The 14,753-nt window shown below is 39.6% G+C and overlaps 1 protein-coding gene across 1 annotated transcript in view; it reads right to left on the bottom strand.

The window, feature by feature from the left end:
• The window catches only part of MYLK4 (myosin light chain kinase family member 4), a 58,088-nt gene extending 45,692 nt beyond the window's left edge, over positions 1 to 12,396 (bottom strand). Inside the window, exon 1 of the mRNA XM_049823757.1 lies at positions 12,192 to 12,396. Coding sequence (XP_049679714.1) covers positions 12,192 to 12,329 — 138 coding nt within the window. The 5' untranslated portion in view covers positions 12,330 to 12,396. The remainder of the gene's footprint in view (positions 1 to 12,191) is intronic.
• Positions 12,397 to 14,753: the final 2,357 nt, after the last annotated feature.

Below are 14,753 nucleotides of genomic sequence, written 5' to 3'. Positions count from 1 at the left end.
AAGCAATCTGTTTTAACCTTTCCACTTTCTGACGGAGTGTTCACATGATTGCTTACTGCTACAGGAAAAATAATCCACAGACACAAAGCCACGAGTAACAGCTGAAGGGACATGATTTTTTGGAATGATCCAACTTGAACACAAAAGACCTGTCAGCTGCCTGCTCCTCTTGAACACGTTATCACTGTGCTCAGGTCACTGTCCAGAAGCATTTTCTGCAAAGCTGCTGATTCTTGTAACCTGGGTGTTTAGGCATGACAGAATGCCCATAGCAGCATGCTCCCTGCTTCATGCTAACAGCATCTCTTGGGCCCTTGAAGTATGAAGAAACTTTCAAAGAAGAATCATTGACTTAATCCATATGCTAATACTGCCTATGGGAAGATCAAGTAGGGAGCTGCTGGTAGGCTCTAAATTCACACCATTTCAGGGCACTAACAGGCATTCACCTGCTTGAACAGACTAATCCTGATCAAGGAAAAATTTCACTGGAGAGGGGACAGTGAGGGAGCATTACACACAACAAACAATTTACATGAACCTTGAATACTTTATTCCATTGTGAGGTACAATAATTTACATGTCTCAAATAGACACTTAGAGGTGTGCTTTAATATGAATAAACAATGCAATTTGCTTTTTTTGAGGTTTCTCAGGCTTTCAGGGCTCATTAGAAATTGCAGAGACGGAGTTAAACCTGATTGCAATGATTGCAATGACTGAAATCAATTATTTCAGTCTGCTTCGTTAGTGCTGCAGTCCTCCTCACAGCACTAAAAGTCAGTCTGCTCAAGCTCAGGTCAGACTATTTGAGTACAATTGTTTTAAAACTTCGGGGTTTTTTTTAAATACTCACAGAAGAAACTGAACCAACAAAATACAAAGGAGAAAGAGACAGGTAGACTGAATGAAAAATAAATAAAAAATAAATTCACCTCTTCCACCCTCCCCTCTCTTCCCACCTTACCTCCCCAATCTATAGGTAGTTATAATAACCATTCAAAACATGAAACCCTGCAAATGTCTTTAAACTGGAGTGTTTCAGTGGCTTGCATCCCGGCTTTCTGTCATCCAAGGTGGGATAGATGAAAGTCTCTAGGGGAGGCAATCAGAAATGCCTTGTACTGTGATTATTGTTCACTCCTTATCTAGACAATGATCATCTGGAGGCACCAATCGTGTTTCTGCCCTGCTTCATCCTGAGCTGGGAGATAAGGTTGGTGGATACGAGCAGCTTTAATTTTTTTTATGTTAATACACAGTCACAGATCTGTAGACTTTAGGATAGGATGAGCAGTTTATAATCATGTATTCTAATTAGCTTGCATTAGTTCCTAAAGATTATCTTGTGATTCCCAAGAATCCCTCAGAAAACAGCTTATTGTCAAGTTGCCTAACACTGCTGAACCAAAAAAGGAAACACCATTGTCCTCAGGAAGCACACAAGTAGGTTCACAGAGAACATCCAAAACTATGGTTTGAAGCTATGACACATTTTTATAGTGCTTGGTATTAAGTCCTTGGTATATGAGCCATCTGTAAATCCCATCTATTATTAGCAGGGATAAAGGAATATGCCTGGAGCCATTTAAGGAGCAGAAACAATTGGAGAGAGGTGAACTCGTTATAGTTAACATTCATATCACTGAACACCATGTTTAGAAAGTCTCCTAAGCCCACAAGACTCATCACCATTTGCAGGTACTTCAGTTCCCAGCTAGCTTTGATATAAATGGTTTATAAGCCAGAACAGAGGAGCCAGCTACAGCCATTACATCCTTACATTTCATATCACAGGTCTGAACCTTTGTCACTCCAGCACCTGCTGTGCTGCTGACAACTACAGTCTTCTAACTTTTCAAGCTGCTCTGACACCATCAGCATCTCTTCAGAGGTCCACAGCCTCTCAGAGAGGCATGAAACCTGATGTCTGTGTTCCACTGCCCAGAGATTATCGGCACAACCTTACAGGGTGAGCAGCACATGCCTGTCACTGCAGAACAAGCTGTGGCTACATCTATCACCAGTTCTTCACCTTAACTCCAATGTGAGCCCTGTTTTTTTGTCAGCCTGGGAAATCAAACAAATGGGCTATTCTTATATATGTCTATTCCACAGCTGTTAGAAATATGCACTCAATCTCAAGGCTTTTGCAGGGTTCACAAGGAGCAGGCTACCAAGAGATTCCCAGGAAGTTAACTGGCTCCTTGCCAGCACAGCACCCAAGCTCTGTATCTCTTAGGTCTTGAATATTGCCATTTACAAGCATAGTTGCCCCCTTGCAGCCCAGAGTAAGGAAAGCAGAAATGTGGTCAAGAAGGGCAACAACCTGTTTTCTTTTATAAGGACAACAGAGTCTTTCACTCCCAGGCACTGTGGTTGTGGCAAAGGTACAGAAAGCCTCTCTAAAGGAAATGCGACAGCATCCTACTGATCTCTTTGGGAAGTATTTATGACAGAGCACAGTTTGCAGAAGAATGTTTCATGCTTTACCCTTCAGTGGGCTGCTCTGCTGTGTTATTTAATTGCTTAGCTTGTTTTCCAAATTTTAGCCCATCTCAAGCAAGACAAAGTACTCCATTCTGACAATCTCTCAAATAACATCCCAAAGAAAGTCCATGAGAATTAAAGACCCATTATAATCAGCAAAACCTGGTTCAAAAAGTCAGCAAAAAAGACTTCTTTTGCGAATTCTGAAACGTGATCTTCATACCTGTTTCTTCTGTTTCTCTATCTAGATATTCCCAGGAAATGACAACTCCCATTGCAAGCTTGTTGGCAACCCGGAATATGTCCACTCCAGTCACGCACATGTGAATTTACATTCACAGCAGCTGGCTGAAGTCTGGTGATTTCTGATCCCTTGCATGTCTACCAGAGAGCACATTTACTTGGTATATGAAGTGTAAAAGAATGAAAATCATCTGGGAAAGGCAAGTGATTCCTGTATCATATTAACCCCCAAAAATTTCCTCCCCACCCCTATAAAACCACAAACGACCTGACATCTTGACTGCTCTTTGTAGAATCCAGCTCTATTTTCATTCCTGAAGATAGCTCTCTATTTTCTGCAGGGAAAGGTCTGTAATGCTAAGAAAAGGAAGTAAAGAATGCCAATCACTTGACAGCAATCAGGCTAATCTATGCTGCCCACTGTACAGAAGTCAGCGTAGGCAAAGACAAGTATTCTGCTATTAAAATTGCCATGGAGACCTCTAAAGTATAAAGGTATATTCTGCCTTGTAGAACATGGAAATATCTTCCCTCCACCCCCAATGCCATATTCCAGCATCATCAATTCCAAAAATCTACTCTTTCATACTATCTGTGGGGTCTGGGCTAACTGGATGGCTAAACCATTGCAGAATCAACCCTTAACATAGAACACTGAAGAAGCCAGCTTAAGTGAAATGGAAGAAGTCCTCAATGAACAACATATGAGAGACTTTGTAAATATATGCGAAAGCCAGATGTGGAAGGAGCTGAAATAAATTGTGAGCATTGAGGAGACTACAGAAAAAAAGATTAATGAGGGGAGGAAGACCAGAACTGATCTCACGCTACTATCCCAGGGAACACATGATCAGCAAAGCCTCATATACAAAATGGCTCTAATATGACTATTGTCAACTATCGTCAATCTTAAAAGCCAGATCTTGAGAGGAGAAAGGACAGAAAGAAGAAAAATCCAAGATTTTTTTAAAAAGCAACAACAGAAACAAGGCACAAAACATGATAAATAAATCTGAATGTAATATGCTGAAACTTGGGCTGAAACCTGGACTGAAACCTGCACTACCTAAACCCTCTGAGCAATGGCTTTCAGGCAAAATTGGGATATTAGCTATGTCATTCTTCCAAAAAGGTTTTTCACCACTGGAGGTCACTGTAAACTGTAGTTGCTCTTTATCAGTCCCTCAAAAGAAAAAAAAAAAAAGGACTGTACGCAAGTAATCTAGGATCCACATTTTGAGGCGAGACAGAACTGCAATATCACTTGCAGAGTATTTGAAAGCTAATCGGTGAGGACTTCTCTTTGCTGAAGACAGACTTGTTCTTGTTCCAGCTTATTGCAAGCAGAGCAATTGGCAGACTGCTGAGAGTTTAGACAGGTGCCTGCATATACACAGGGACCAGTTTTGCATGTCAGCCTGCCTCTCTTACCAGTCTTGCAGACACTCTTCCTGAACATCAGCAAGCTAACAACAGGTAAGGTGATGGGAATACAATGGGAGGCCTACTATTGCAGCTTATAAAAATTACAGGGTTTTTTTTTTAGAAAACAAATCTAGGATTATCTGCATTAGGATCTCTAAAAAAAGACAAATGTTTGGCAACAGTTCCTAATAAAAACATAAGCCTGCTAGGTTTGAAAGTTTACATCCTATGTAATCCACAGATCACAGTTCATCTGAATGCAATTTTCTTCTCTGTTTTCATTTCATTCAGATGACCATTATTGAGAATAATATTTCAAACAATTCCTAGCCCACCCCATTCAATCAGATAGCAGTGCATATATACTATATGTTACAGATTTTAAACTGAGGCTCAGACAGTAAAGGGATGTTAGTCCAAGTTCCTGTCTCCCATATTGTAGAAGTCCTACTGATATGATTATCAGAAGGAACAGCTGATATTCACAAAACAAAGATGCTGGGTCACTTTCAGGGAAAAGAAGTATGAAAACACTGGAAAAGAATAAAGACAAATGAGCCTGGCTAGTTCCCAATGGCTTACAAAAAAAAAATAATCCAGCTTCATAAACCAAAGACTTTATATTTCAGGGATACAGCTGAAACTCCCATTTGACCACAATTCCGACAACGAATCAGTGGCAGCTGGGCAAGTTTTATCTGAAATGCACATTTTATTTACTGCAATTCCACTTTTTTGGTGGGGAGAGGGAATAATCCTAATGCAGGTTTCTTTTTCTTCTCAGTGAAACACAGCAGACCAGTTCTTGGCTTGTGTCAGCCAGAGTGACTCCAAAGGAGTTTGGCCTGGTTTGATCTAAATGAAGAACTTCTGTAAAAGAGAAGCAATCTGGGTCTCTGACAATTTAAAAAGAAATTAAAAAGGGGCCAGCCTTTCTTTGCTCCTCCGATTTATCTTTTACCTTCTCCCTTATTCTTTTGTACTTTAACCTATTTCAAGGAATCAGCAACAGAAGGCGTATCACACAATCCATGGTACAGCAGAATACTAACAAAAAACAAACCCTTCAGAACGAAGCTTGAAAAAATCCTCTGATGTGATTAAAGCATTATACTGGTTAAGCAAAGGCTAGCTAAAAAGACGAGTTCACTGAACAATAACTTCATTGCTTTGTTGTGTCATTCTCCTTTTGTTTTTATTTACACATAGAATATGAGTTCCTTGAAAGAGTAATTATCTTTTTACTGGATGTATGCTCACACAGCAACAAACACCGAAGGAAGCATGCCTTTATAAGCTGACAAGAAAACAAACAGGATAGATACTGAACAATAGATAAAAAGATGCTCCAAAGCAATGTTTTGGGGGGGTTTCCTACAAAATGTTTATTTGGCATAAACCTTAGTGTTTTATTTGACACTCAAACTAATTCCCATTCCAAATTCATACTGATAAAACTTGTATATAACATTATAGACATGCACTACTCTTCTTCTTGACCTTCCTTGCATTGATGGGTCCCTATTAATTATTATGGTTTCCAAGGTAAAACACAAAATGCAGTTTCTAAAGTCAAATGTAAGTGAAAGATAATGGGGGGGGGGGGTATTTTTAAGAGTCTAATTTTTAATTTGGTGTCTGCTGAAGATTTTGGAAAACCGTTCATAGTTCCAGACACTGCATACATTAAGAGTATGATTCCAGATGCAGGAGATCCTGGGAACTATGGGAGACTTGGCAGGTCTGGAAATAGATTTTAAATCATTATTGCCAACCCATATTCTTTCAATTAAGCATTCCACTGATTTTGGAACCCAGAGATAGCTAAGAAGCCTATTTTCTCTACCACAGTCACATGATGCTGAAATGGAGATGACTGAAGAATTTGTGGGGGAAAAAAAAAGATCTCCCACATACTTGGCAAATGCTAGCTAATAACATGAAGGCTTTCATACAACATGTGTCAGAGAATACAATTCCAGATATAAGAAACAGGTGTGAAAAGGAAGACATTTCTTTCATTGCAAGGGGGTCAACTTTCTTTCATTGCTGCAGCAGCAGTATGCCTCAGGCCCCAGCCTGGAAGTCAGCAAGTCTGGCTTATTGCCCTGCTTCTGTCACAGATCTGCTGGGTGACCTTGGGTGCTTCTTTCCATCCCACCGAGCCCCTGCTTCTCCACACAGTTCTGTAAAGGCTTGCCTACTTAGACTGTCAGGTCTCTGATGTGACAGCTGTCACTCACAGTGTCCATAAATAATCTCTAATGCAGTGAAACTTTGTATTGCCTGAGGACATTAGGAGCAAATGCTCATCCTGAGCTGGCCTCCTGAAATATCTAACCATGTATGAAATTACTGCTAATGAAGCAGGGAGACCATGTACAGCACAGGCATGAGCCAGGAATAGTGCAAAGAGGCATTACACAAGCTTTCTTCACAAGTTCTATGCTAGCCCTCACAAACATCTTGAATCAATCTGTTGCAATTGGTGGCAGCCAGAAAATATTTCATAGGGATTCTTTAAGAAGATAATCAAATAACATCTGTTTGACTTGTTAGGAACTCCAACCATGAATTCCTACCTAAAGATTTTCATGCTTGCTCTCTGGAGTAGCTGCCTGATAAACGTAAACAATGTTTAGTAAGCGACTTACAGTTGAATTTACAACTTATACTTGTACAACTTTATTATAAAGATTTGTAATAAAAATTTTATTATGCAGCATTATGTGTACAAGGTGTTCCCTTTACAGCAAGGAAAGCACTGTAAATACTGTGTTCAACAAACCCAGTAACTAACGTGACAGGAGAGGCAGTAGTTGTATGTGGAATCATGACAATGAAGAGAAAATGCCTTCAAAAACCTGGGTGATTTAAGTATTTGGATAAATCCATACCTTTGCACGTGTCTCTATTTTAACAGACAGTGAGTTAGTCTACAACGAAAAATGAAGCATGTACACAATGGAGTTTAAAGATACAGACCTTGGGTGTGCTGCTGGAAAGCTGCAACAGGAGACAGATCTGCCTTTTAGTGGCTGGAATATTGTCTTGAAAGAAGGATAGCTTAGAGGATTAGAAGTGACTAAATTAAAAATACCTGTTTACAGAAACATAACTTAATAGTTTTAGTCAATTTGTCTGATTCATTTATCTTAATATTCTGAATTTTGTTCATTCTTCCATTTTAGAGGTGCTATGTTTGGACCCCGCAATTCTTTAGATGTCCTCACCAGCAAGCTACTTTTCCATACTGTACAGTTCTATTCTTACAGAACAGGTTTATTATGAAACCATAATAAAGCCCTGTTGGGGGCCTTTATGAGTTGGAAGAAATACATAGGGTAGGTATAAATACAAGACCTAGGATGCCTCTGGCATGGTCTAAAACACGAAGGACCAAGAGGCTTTAGGCAACTTCTCCAGATTTAGAACTACCAAACGTGGGTCTATCACAAATTTCAGAAAGACAGCAGGTAGTGTTTGGTTTGACAAAAGCAACAATTCTCTTGGTGAACATGTCCTTTAAAATGTAATGATGATATTAAGGGCTGTGGCATCGTCAAAGGTCAACAGAAAATCGTCCTGCACCTTGTTGTCTCACTGCCAATAGTTACGATAAAAGGCTGTAATTTTCTCCTATCGTCTTCAAGTACAGTCACTATTTAAGATATGAGGTCAACTAGACAGGCTCATAACTAGATAGGGTCATAGCTGAAATTAAACCTATATGCCCACATATCTGCTCCATCACTATTTAGTCCAGGCGTGGAGTTAGGGAGATCTTGTGTACCAATATTTATCTGCTTAGTTAGCCTTGAAGACAGGGAACTATGGAGAAATAACTCTTCTCTTTTTAGTACCAATAACAAATTCCTTTACATGTATTATAACAACATCCTGTGTGCTTTCTTTAGCATAAGGTCATATTATAGAGCCCCGTTTTCATCTCTCTCAGGAATTCCATTTGTAAATGCCAATCAAGCACTTAAAAGTACTTGACTACATAGTAATTAAAAAAAATCCTCCCTTATATACTATATAATGTGTGCCTAAAACCCAGTTATGTTTTCAATATAAGCAATTAAGGGATTTGTTTAACTCTGGAGTGAAAAATAAACCATTTTCAGCAAACACAGAAGGACCAAACACCAGGAATTACACTGGATTGTCCATATAAGGGGAAAAATGAAGATCCTCAACTCCTCAAAATGTTCATTACACGTGAGGTTTCTGTTCGAGGTGACAGAAATGAGACCTCTCCTATGTATGGGCCCTTGTTTGGAATCCTCATGCTGTGCTCGGCACTGGAAAGTCACTTTTACTGCACCGTGACTTCTGCTAAACGTGTCCACAAGACATTGCACAAGGGTGCCAGAAGAGAAAGGTCACACGGACAGTTTGGATGTATCTCCCTGCACGTCCGTGTATATTACAAATTGGCTGGGTAGGTAACTTGTAACAAGACACCTTTGAATGATCATGGGCAAAAGAATTCTTTGCTAAGCCATGCATCTAAGGTCAAAGAGGAGTTTTTAATCAAAGACAGACAAGATTCAACATTTTTTACACTGAAATAAATATCTATGCATTTGCTGTATCAAAACTGATCTGATTTTCATATGTTTTAACAGTCACATATTCCAAAGGTTATGATAAACCTCTCACCACGGTATTCATAGGATCTAAATAAAAACCAAGGAGAATGAACTGGGGGAGGAAGGAGTGAATTGCATGTAAACAGACACCACAAAAATAAAGAAAACATGTAGAAGCTGCTGCAGGTTTTTGAAATTTTAGATCCTGGACCAAATGGTGTGCAGGACCTTTGCAAAGTAATCAGCATTCATGAAATGGCTGGGATCCAGTAGGCTGAGGGTTTGGAGGAACACCTTCCCTCCGATCTCAGCATATAGCTATGTAAAGAGGATACTAGACAGAGAGTCGGCAATTTCATTTCCATATTACAGATGTCTCTGTACGGATGTCACTGACTGAGAGCATGACCTGAGGAGACTCTTCGTCCATCTCTATACCTGTTTCTCATTTGACTTCTCCCTTATCCAGCTGTTCAGACAATGAATTCTGTGGAGTGGATCCACCCTGTACTGTGCCTCACACAATCTCAGTTAGGGTCTCTGCTTGCTCATAATAACACACATAATTATTACCAAAGGCCCTTTATAACCCGCTGAACAGATACAAGCTTACCGAAAGTACAGTTATCTGCCACTGGCAGTAGTATTCTGCTGTAGTATCACATACAGAAAGGAAATGGATTTACTGAAAGTTACTTGTTACAGCTCTAAATTTTCTTTCTCAATTAACACTCCTTTGAGGAAGGAGCATCATGACCAAAGGGTAGCACTGTTCCCTCACACTCCCTTAGGAAGCTAAACACATTTTCTCCAGAACCACAGAAAAGTGAGCAAGACCCATAGAGCTCTTTAGATCCCATCCCCCTTCTTTCCTCACTTCAGGAGTTCAAGGAAGTACCATTCTCACATACAAACTCTGGCAGAGATCACCAGCCTTTCTGATCACACCAGCCACGTGTCCAAACCTCCACAGGTCTGAGAGCCACAGGACACATATCAGCATGCAGAGGAACAAGGGAGCTGTAGGAATGGTTTACTTGCAGTTAACAATACTTTCTAGAAAGAGAGGGGGAAGGATGAGTCTGGAATGGACATGCCACGGGGTCCTGAGATGACATGGCAATCTCAGTCTCAGGCTGCTGTTGGCTCGTTTCCTTCCAAAACTAAGGATTCAGATTATCCAGGAGTTCCTGCACAAGCACAGCCCTACTGCTAGTCCCTCACAAGGACACGTGCCCTGCTCTTGAAATACTTCTGAGTCCATGCCACCTTTCTACGTATGAGGACTTACGAAAGAGCCTGGGAAACCTGCACTTCATGAGAGAACTTTTAACTCAAAAGAACAAATATGAATTATATGCAGAGCAATCAAAAAACAAATGTCTGACATTTTTTCAATTTAAAAAGTGAGTTCATGACATGTGCAACAAAACTGGCAAAGAGCTCTGACAGTCACTGGCTTATGGAAAATTCAGGAAAAAAATACTTTAGTGCAGACAAGGACTAGAAAGCAATCTTTGCTAGTCTTAACACAGGGTATTTTAAAATCTGTTTTCTTCGCACTGAGATGGATATAGTTCTCTTGCTAACAAATACCATTTAATACACTGGCCTTAGGTCTTAAAAACTGGAAAATAAATTGACAGTAGCAAAACAGTAGAAGCACAATAAAAACAGGACAGTTCTTCTGTACAAACTACAATTCATCCAAGAAAAAATGCAAAATCTTAGTGAGGTAGGCATAAACAAAAAAGTGGATCTTTTTTCAAGCTCATCTGTGAGTGCAGTAACAGCTTCAGACTGCATCAGAGACAAAATGAAAACCACCAACCACATACTTGATTTTTTTATTTGCCAGTGAATCTACAGAAACCACCTTCTATAAAGACAGAGTGCTAGTATGTTTTCTACATGTCTATTAATTATCTTCTCTCTACCACTCCTGTTTGACTGTCTTGCATGAAACGCATAATTCTACACTATTAGCGGTTTCAGTAATTGAATGTGACTGAACTTTAGATTCAACAGAGCTGCACATCAGGGACAATATTCTCCTTGACAGAATGGTACTGAACAGCTAGTTCTTCATCTTCCATCAAGTTGGCTAAAGAATGGACTTAAAGATCATTACTTAAAAATGAATGTTTAAAAAAAAAATCATCATTCAGTAACTGACACTACCAAATTAATTAACAACATGGATAAAGCCATTTCTAACATGTTTTTACTTTCTGAGTGTCCCCTTAGTCCTTCCTTCCTTTCTGTCTATCCATGCATACATGTCATAGAAGCAGAATCAGAAGCAGAAAGAGCATCAAAACCCTTAATAAAATCTGGCTGGTTTGCTTTTGCTGAGAAAAATATTAGTACAGATTTCTGAAAGAACAATTTTTCTGATGGATTAGAGGACATTCATATAATAAGTTTCTCAGGTCATCATGGAAGAGTATACAAAGAATTCTACACTTTTTTGTTTGCTTTCTTCAATTTCTGTATGAATCTTACTAACCTTGAGTGCTGATATGTGTAGCAATATTTCAATTACTCTCCTTATCAATGTCCTGCAAGCTTCTCACACAATGTGTGAAAAACTCCATTATATATCCACACACTAGCTCATGGCTCTTTTGGCTAATAGTACTAGAAAAATATGCAAGTGTGAGCTTGCAGATTTTCAGATCTCAAACTTTAGACATGAAATCAGTCTTGAGATTCCATGAATGGATCTCTTCACAGAAAGAAAGAATAATTTAATTTGCAGCAAACTAATTAAAATCTCAAGCAATCTGGTAATCTACATCCTTGGAGCTGCTTTAGAACAAGTATCTTCCTTTTTGCCTTTCTAAACTTACATTTATTTTTTTTTACAATGTTTCCTGTTAACAATTCTTCTAAAAGCTCTTGAGTTAAAACATGACAGGTCATCACAGCATTGTATTGCTTTCCGGGAAATCACAGCAAACGGACATACTGTCTTTGACTGCAACATCTAGTGATGCTACTTCTTTGGGGAGAAAATGCTACATTCACTTGACAACAACAGGAAAATAACAGGCATGAGCCTTACTGGGGATCTCCAAGTTCCACAACAAGAAGGGCTGGCACCCTTGCTCCCACCGTGACCAAAGAGGGCAGGCAACCTTGAGGCAGTCCCTTGTACTGCACCCAGTAGAGGTCACTAGAGGATGCATCATGTTTTAATGGCAAGACAAAGCACTCTGACAGCAAGGGCAGAAATGCACCTTCACAAAAAGCACATCAACTGTCTAGGATTTACTGTCAGATACAGTCTCGTAAAAGAGAGCAGTATGTGCCGCTCCACGAAAAAACAAATAGGTTTAATTGGTTACATCCGAACACAAGCAGCATTCATCCAGTTAAACAATATCAATACTGATCAGTGAAATATATCTAACTTATAAGTACATCTACTACCTGTGCATTTCCAGATGCAGGGATCTCTTTCTTTCTTCCACAGCTTAACACAGTCCACAAGGTGTGCCAGAGATATGAAGCCAAAAGGCAGAAACTACCTGCAATCCAGGCAGCATTTCTTTGAAGGGGCAGATCCATCCCTTTATTTTTAATCAACTGATTAACTTGGTTCTCCTGCTCTAGCAGATGCAATTTGGCAGGCACCCTCAAAACCCTCCTCAGCTCTGTAAGTACCACCTAGCCAGACAAGGCTTGGACACACAGCAGGATCCCATCTCACACTTCAACACATTCCCTTAACCTATAAGGAAAAGAAGTGATGGCATACTGACAAGCATGAAACAGGTGCAGGGATCTACACAAGATGTGTATTGCAAGGACTTGAAAGGCAATTACTCTGACATCCCAGAACTTCTCAAATGAAAGCAAACTGTTAGCGCAATCTGTTTGCAATTAGCAGTTCAGGCCACTGGTCATCTTTTTTTCCCCTTCTAATAGGCAAGAAATGGAAAAAAAAAAATCCCCCAAAACCCAAAGAGCAAAATTCAAGACAATCAGTTAAAATGTGTCATGGTGCACATGCACAGGAAGGTCAGTTTGAAAAGCCATGGCTTTACTATCTGCAGTCCCTTCTGCTCCTGTGTTTGCAGTCTATCTACTTTGCTCCCATACCTAAATCACCACCATGCAGAAAGTGGCTCCTGGCTGTCTCCCCATCTCATATCCAGCATCTGCTCACCTGCCAGCCATCAAGTCCTTGATCCAAAGGATGCACGCACCTGATCATTTCAACCACATGGATGTGAGACTCTCAATAGCATCAAGGTATCTTCTTTCCCCTAAAACTTCCAGAAACAGATAGACTGCTTCTGCTGAATTTTGAGATTCAACTTCTGCATGGAAAATTTTGGCTTGAGAAGCCAAAACCTGGGAAATTTTTAAACTGAAAACGGGATCTTAAAACTGGAAATGGTAAGCAACTTTAATAAAAAATCCTGCTACCAGCTCCATTATAAGCCATGGGAAGCTGTTTTACTTCTAGAGATAGAAAACTAAAAATCTGAGGAACAAAGCATGCCGTGGTTTATTTTCTTATATATAAGGATATAGATAAGTATTGTGAAGGACCATTACATAAGGTCTTAGGTCTATACATAAGGAAGGAATCCTTATATATAAGGACTATACATCTTTTGTGCAGCAGGTGCCCATAATTACAGCACACTAACAGTCATTGTGGAAGATGAAGGATTAAGAAGAAATGGTGCTATTTCTTCTCTGCTTGTGTATTTATCTGATCAGAAGTAAAAAGCAAAGAATCTAGAACACTCCCCCTGGCTGTGGAGAAATGAGAGTCCCAGAAATCTCAAGTACTAAAAACTCACAAATTAAACAACAAAAATGACATAATTTGAAAAACAGTCAAGAGATTAAAAAATTATAATGACTCTTGTCCTTTTCTTAGTCAACTTCTGGCTTCTGAGACTTCAGAGCACTCTCAAGTCACATTTTGAGTTATTATGTAGTTGTTATGTTAGGGAGGGTGGGTTTAGTTGGTTTTTTTCAGTTGGGAAACCTTGATACTCCTCTCTTTCTTTCTGAGAAAGACAAACATATATTCTCACAAGCATGGGAACTGGGAGCATTAAAACAAAGCTGCCTGAAATCATGGAATCACACACAGTGCCACAATATAATAGAGTGCTGTGAACTTGGGACCTGAAGAGTGCACTGCAGAAAGGATATTCTGTAAAGCTGCATCAGGCTGAGGCTGGCAACACGATGCCTAATGACAGCATTTCAAGCAAGCTGAAAAGGAAGTTGGTAAAAAAAACTGGGCCCAAACTTGGCTGAAGTCCACTTACACTTTTCTGACCATACCAAGCCAAGCTTTAGACATGGTGCTTTGATTTTGAGGCTGAAGAAAGCCTCAAGGGTTTTGAGCTCTTCTTCATTAGTTAAGAAGTCTCACTGCAAATGTACAGAATCCCTTGCAGGATTTTGTTAAAGAGTCGATCTTGGTTAAAATTCTAACACAAGAAATAAGTTTCTGTCAAAATATTTAGATCAATATCTTGAATAGTGTATGGGGGCAGAGAAAAAATTTTGGGGGTTAATTATGCAACAGTGATCTTTTTTTATCCTGTTCAAAATACTGCCATGACTCTGGACTCCTCTGGAAAAAGGAACTTGCAGAGGTATCGTTACCATCATGGTCGTTTCCAACACAGAGGCTGCAGAGAAAGTAACTGCTAGAGAAATTGTGGTGGTGGTCAAGGGGGAGAAGGAAGGCTCAAAGGAGACAAGGCTGATCACATTCTGACTGGAGACAAGGGTTTAGAGGACAATTAGCCATCCCCGGGCCCAGCTTAACTGAGCACCAAATATTGAGTACGTCCAGCTGGGCTAAATATTTAAGTTACTCCTTAAACTGTTTTCAGAATATCATCAAAGGGATACTTTTGCATGGAAAATTGTATTGCCAACTCAAGAAACAAATACCAATGAGAAGTATTTTTTCCACCTTTGTACAAAAAAAATAAAAAAATAAAGAAAAAAAAA

Source organism: Accipiter gentilis, chromosome 20, assembly GCF_929443795.1.
Source record: "Accipiter gentilis chromosome 20, bAccGen1.1, whole genome shotgun sequence".
In the NCBI taxonomy this organism is placed as follows: domain Eukaryota; kingdom Metazoa; phylum Chordata; class Aves; order Accipitriformes; family Accipitridae; genus Astur; species Astur gentilis.
This window is presented reverse-complemented; position numbering and strand designations above follow the sequence as displayed.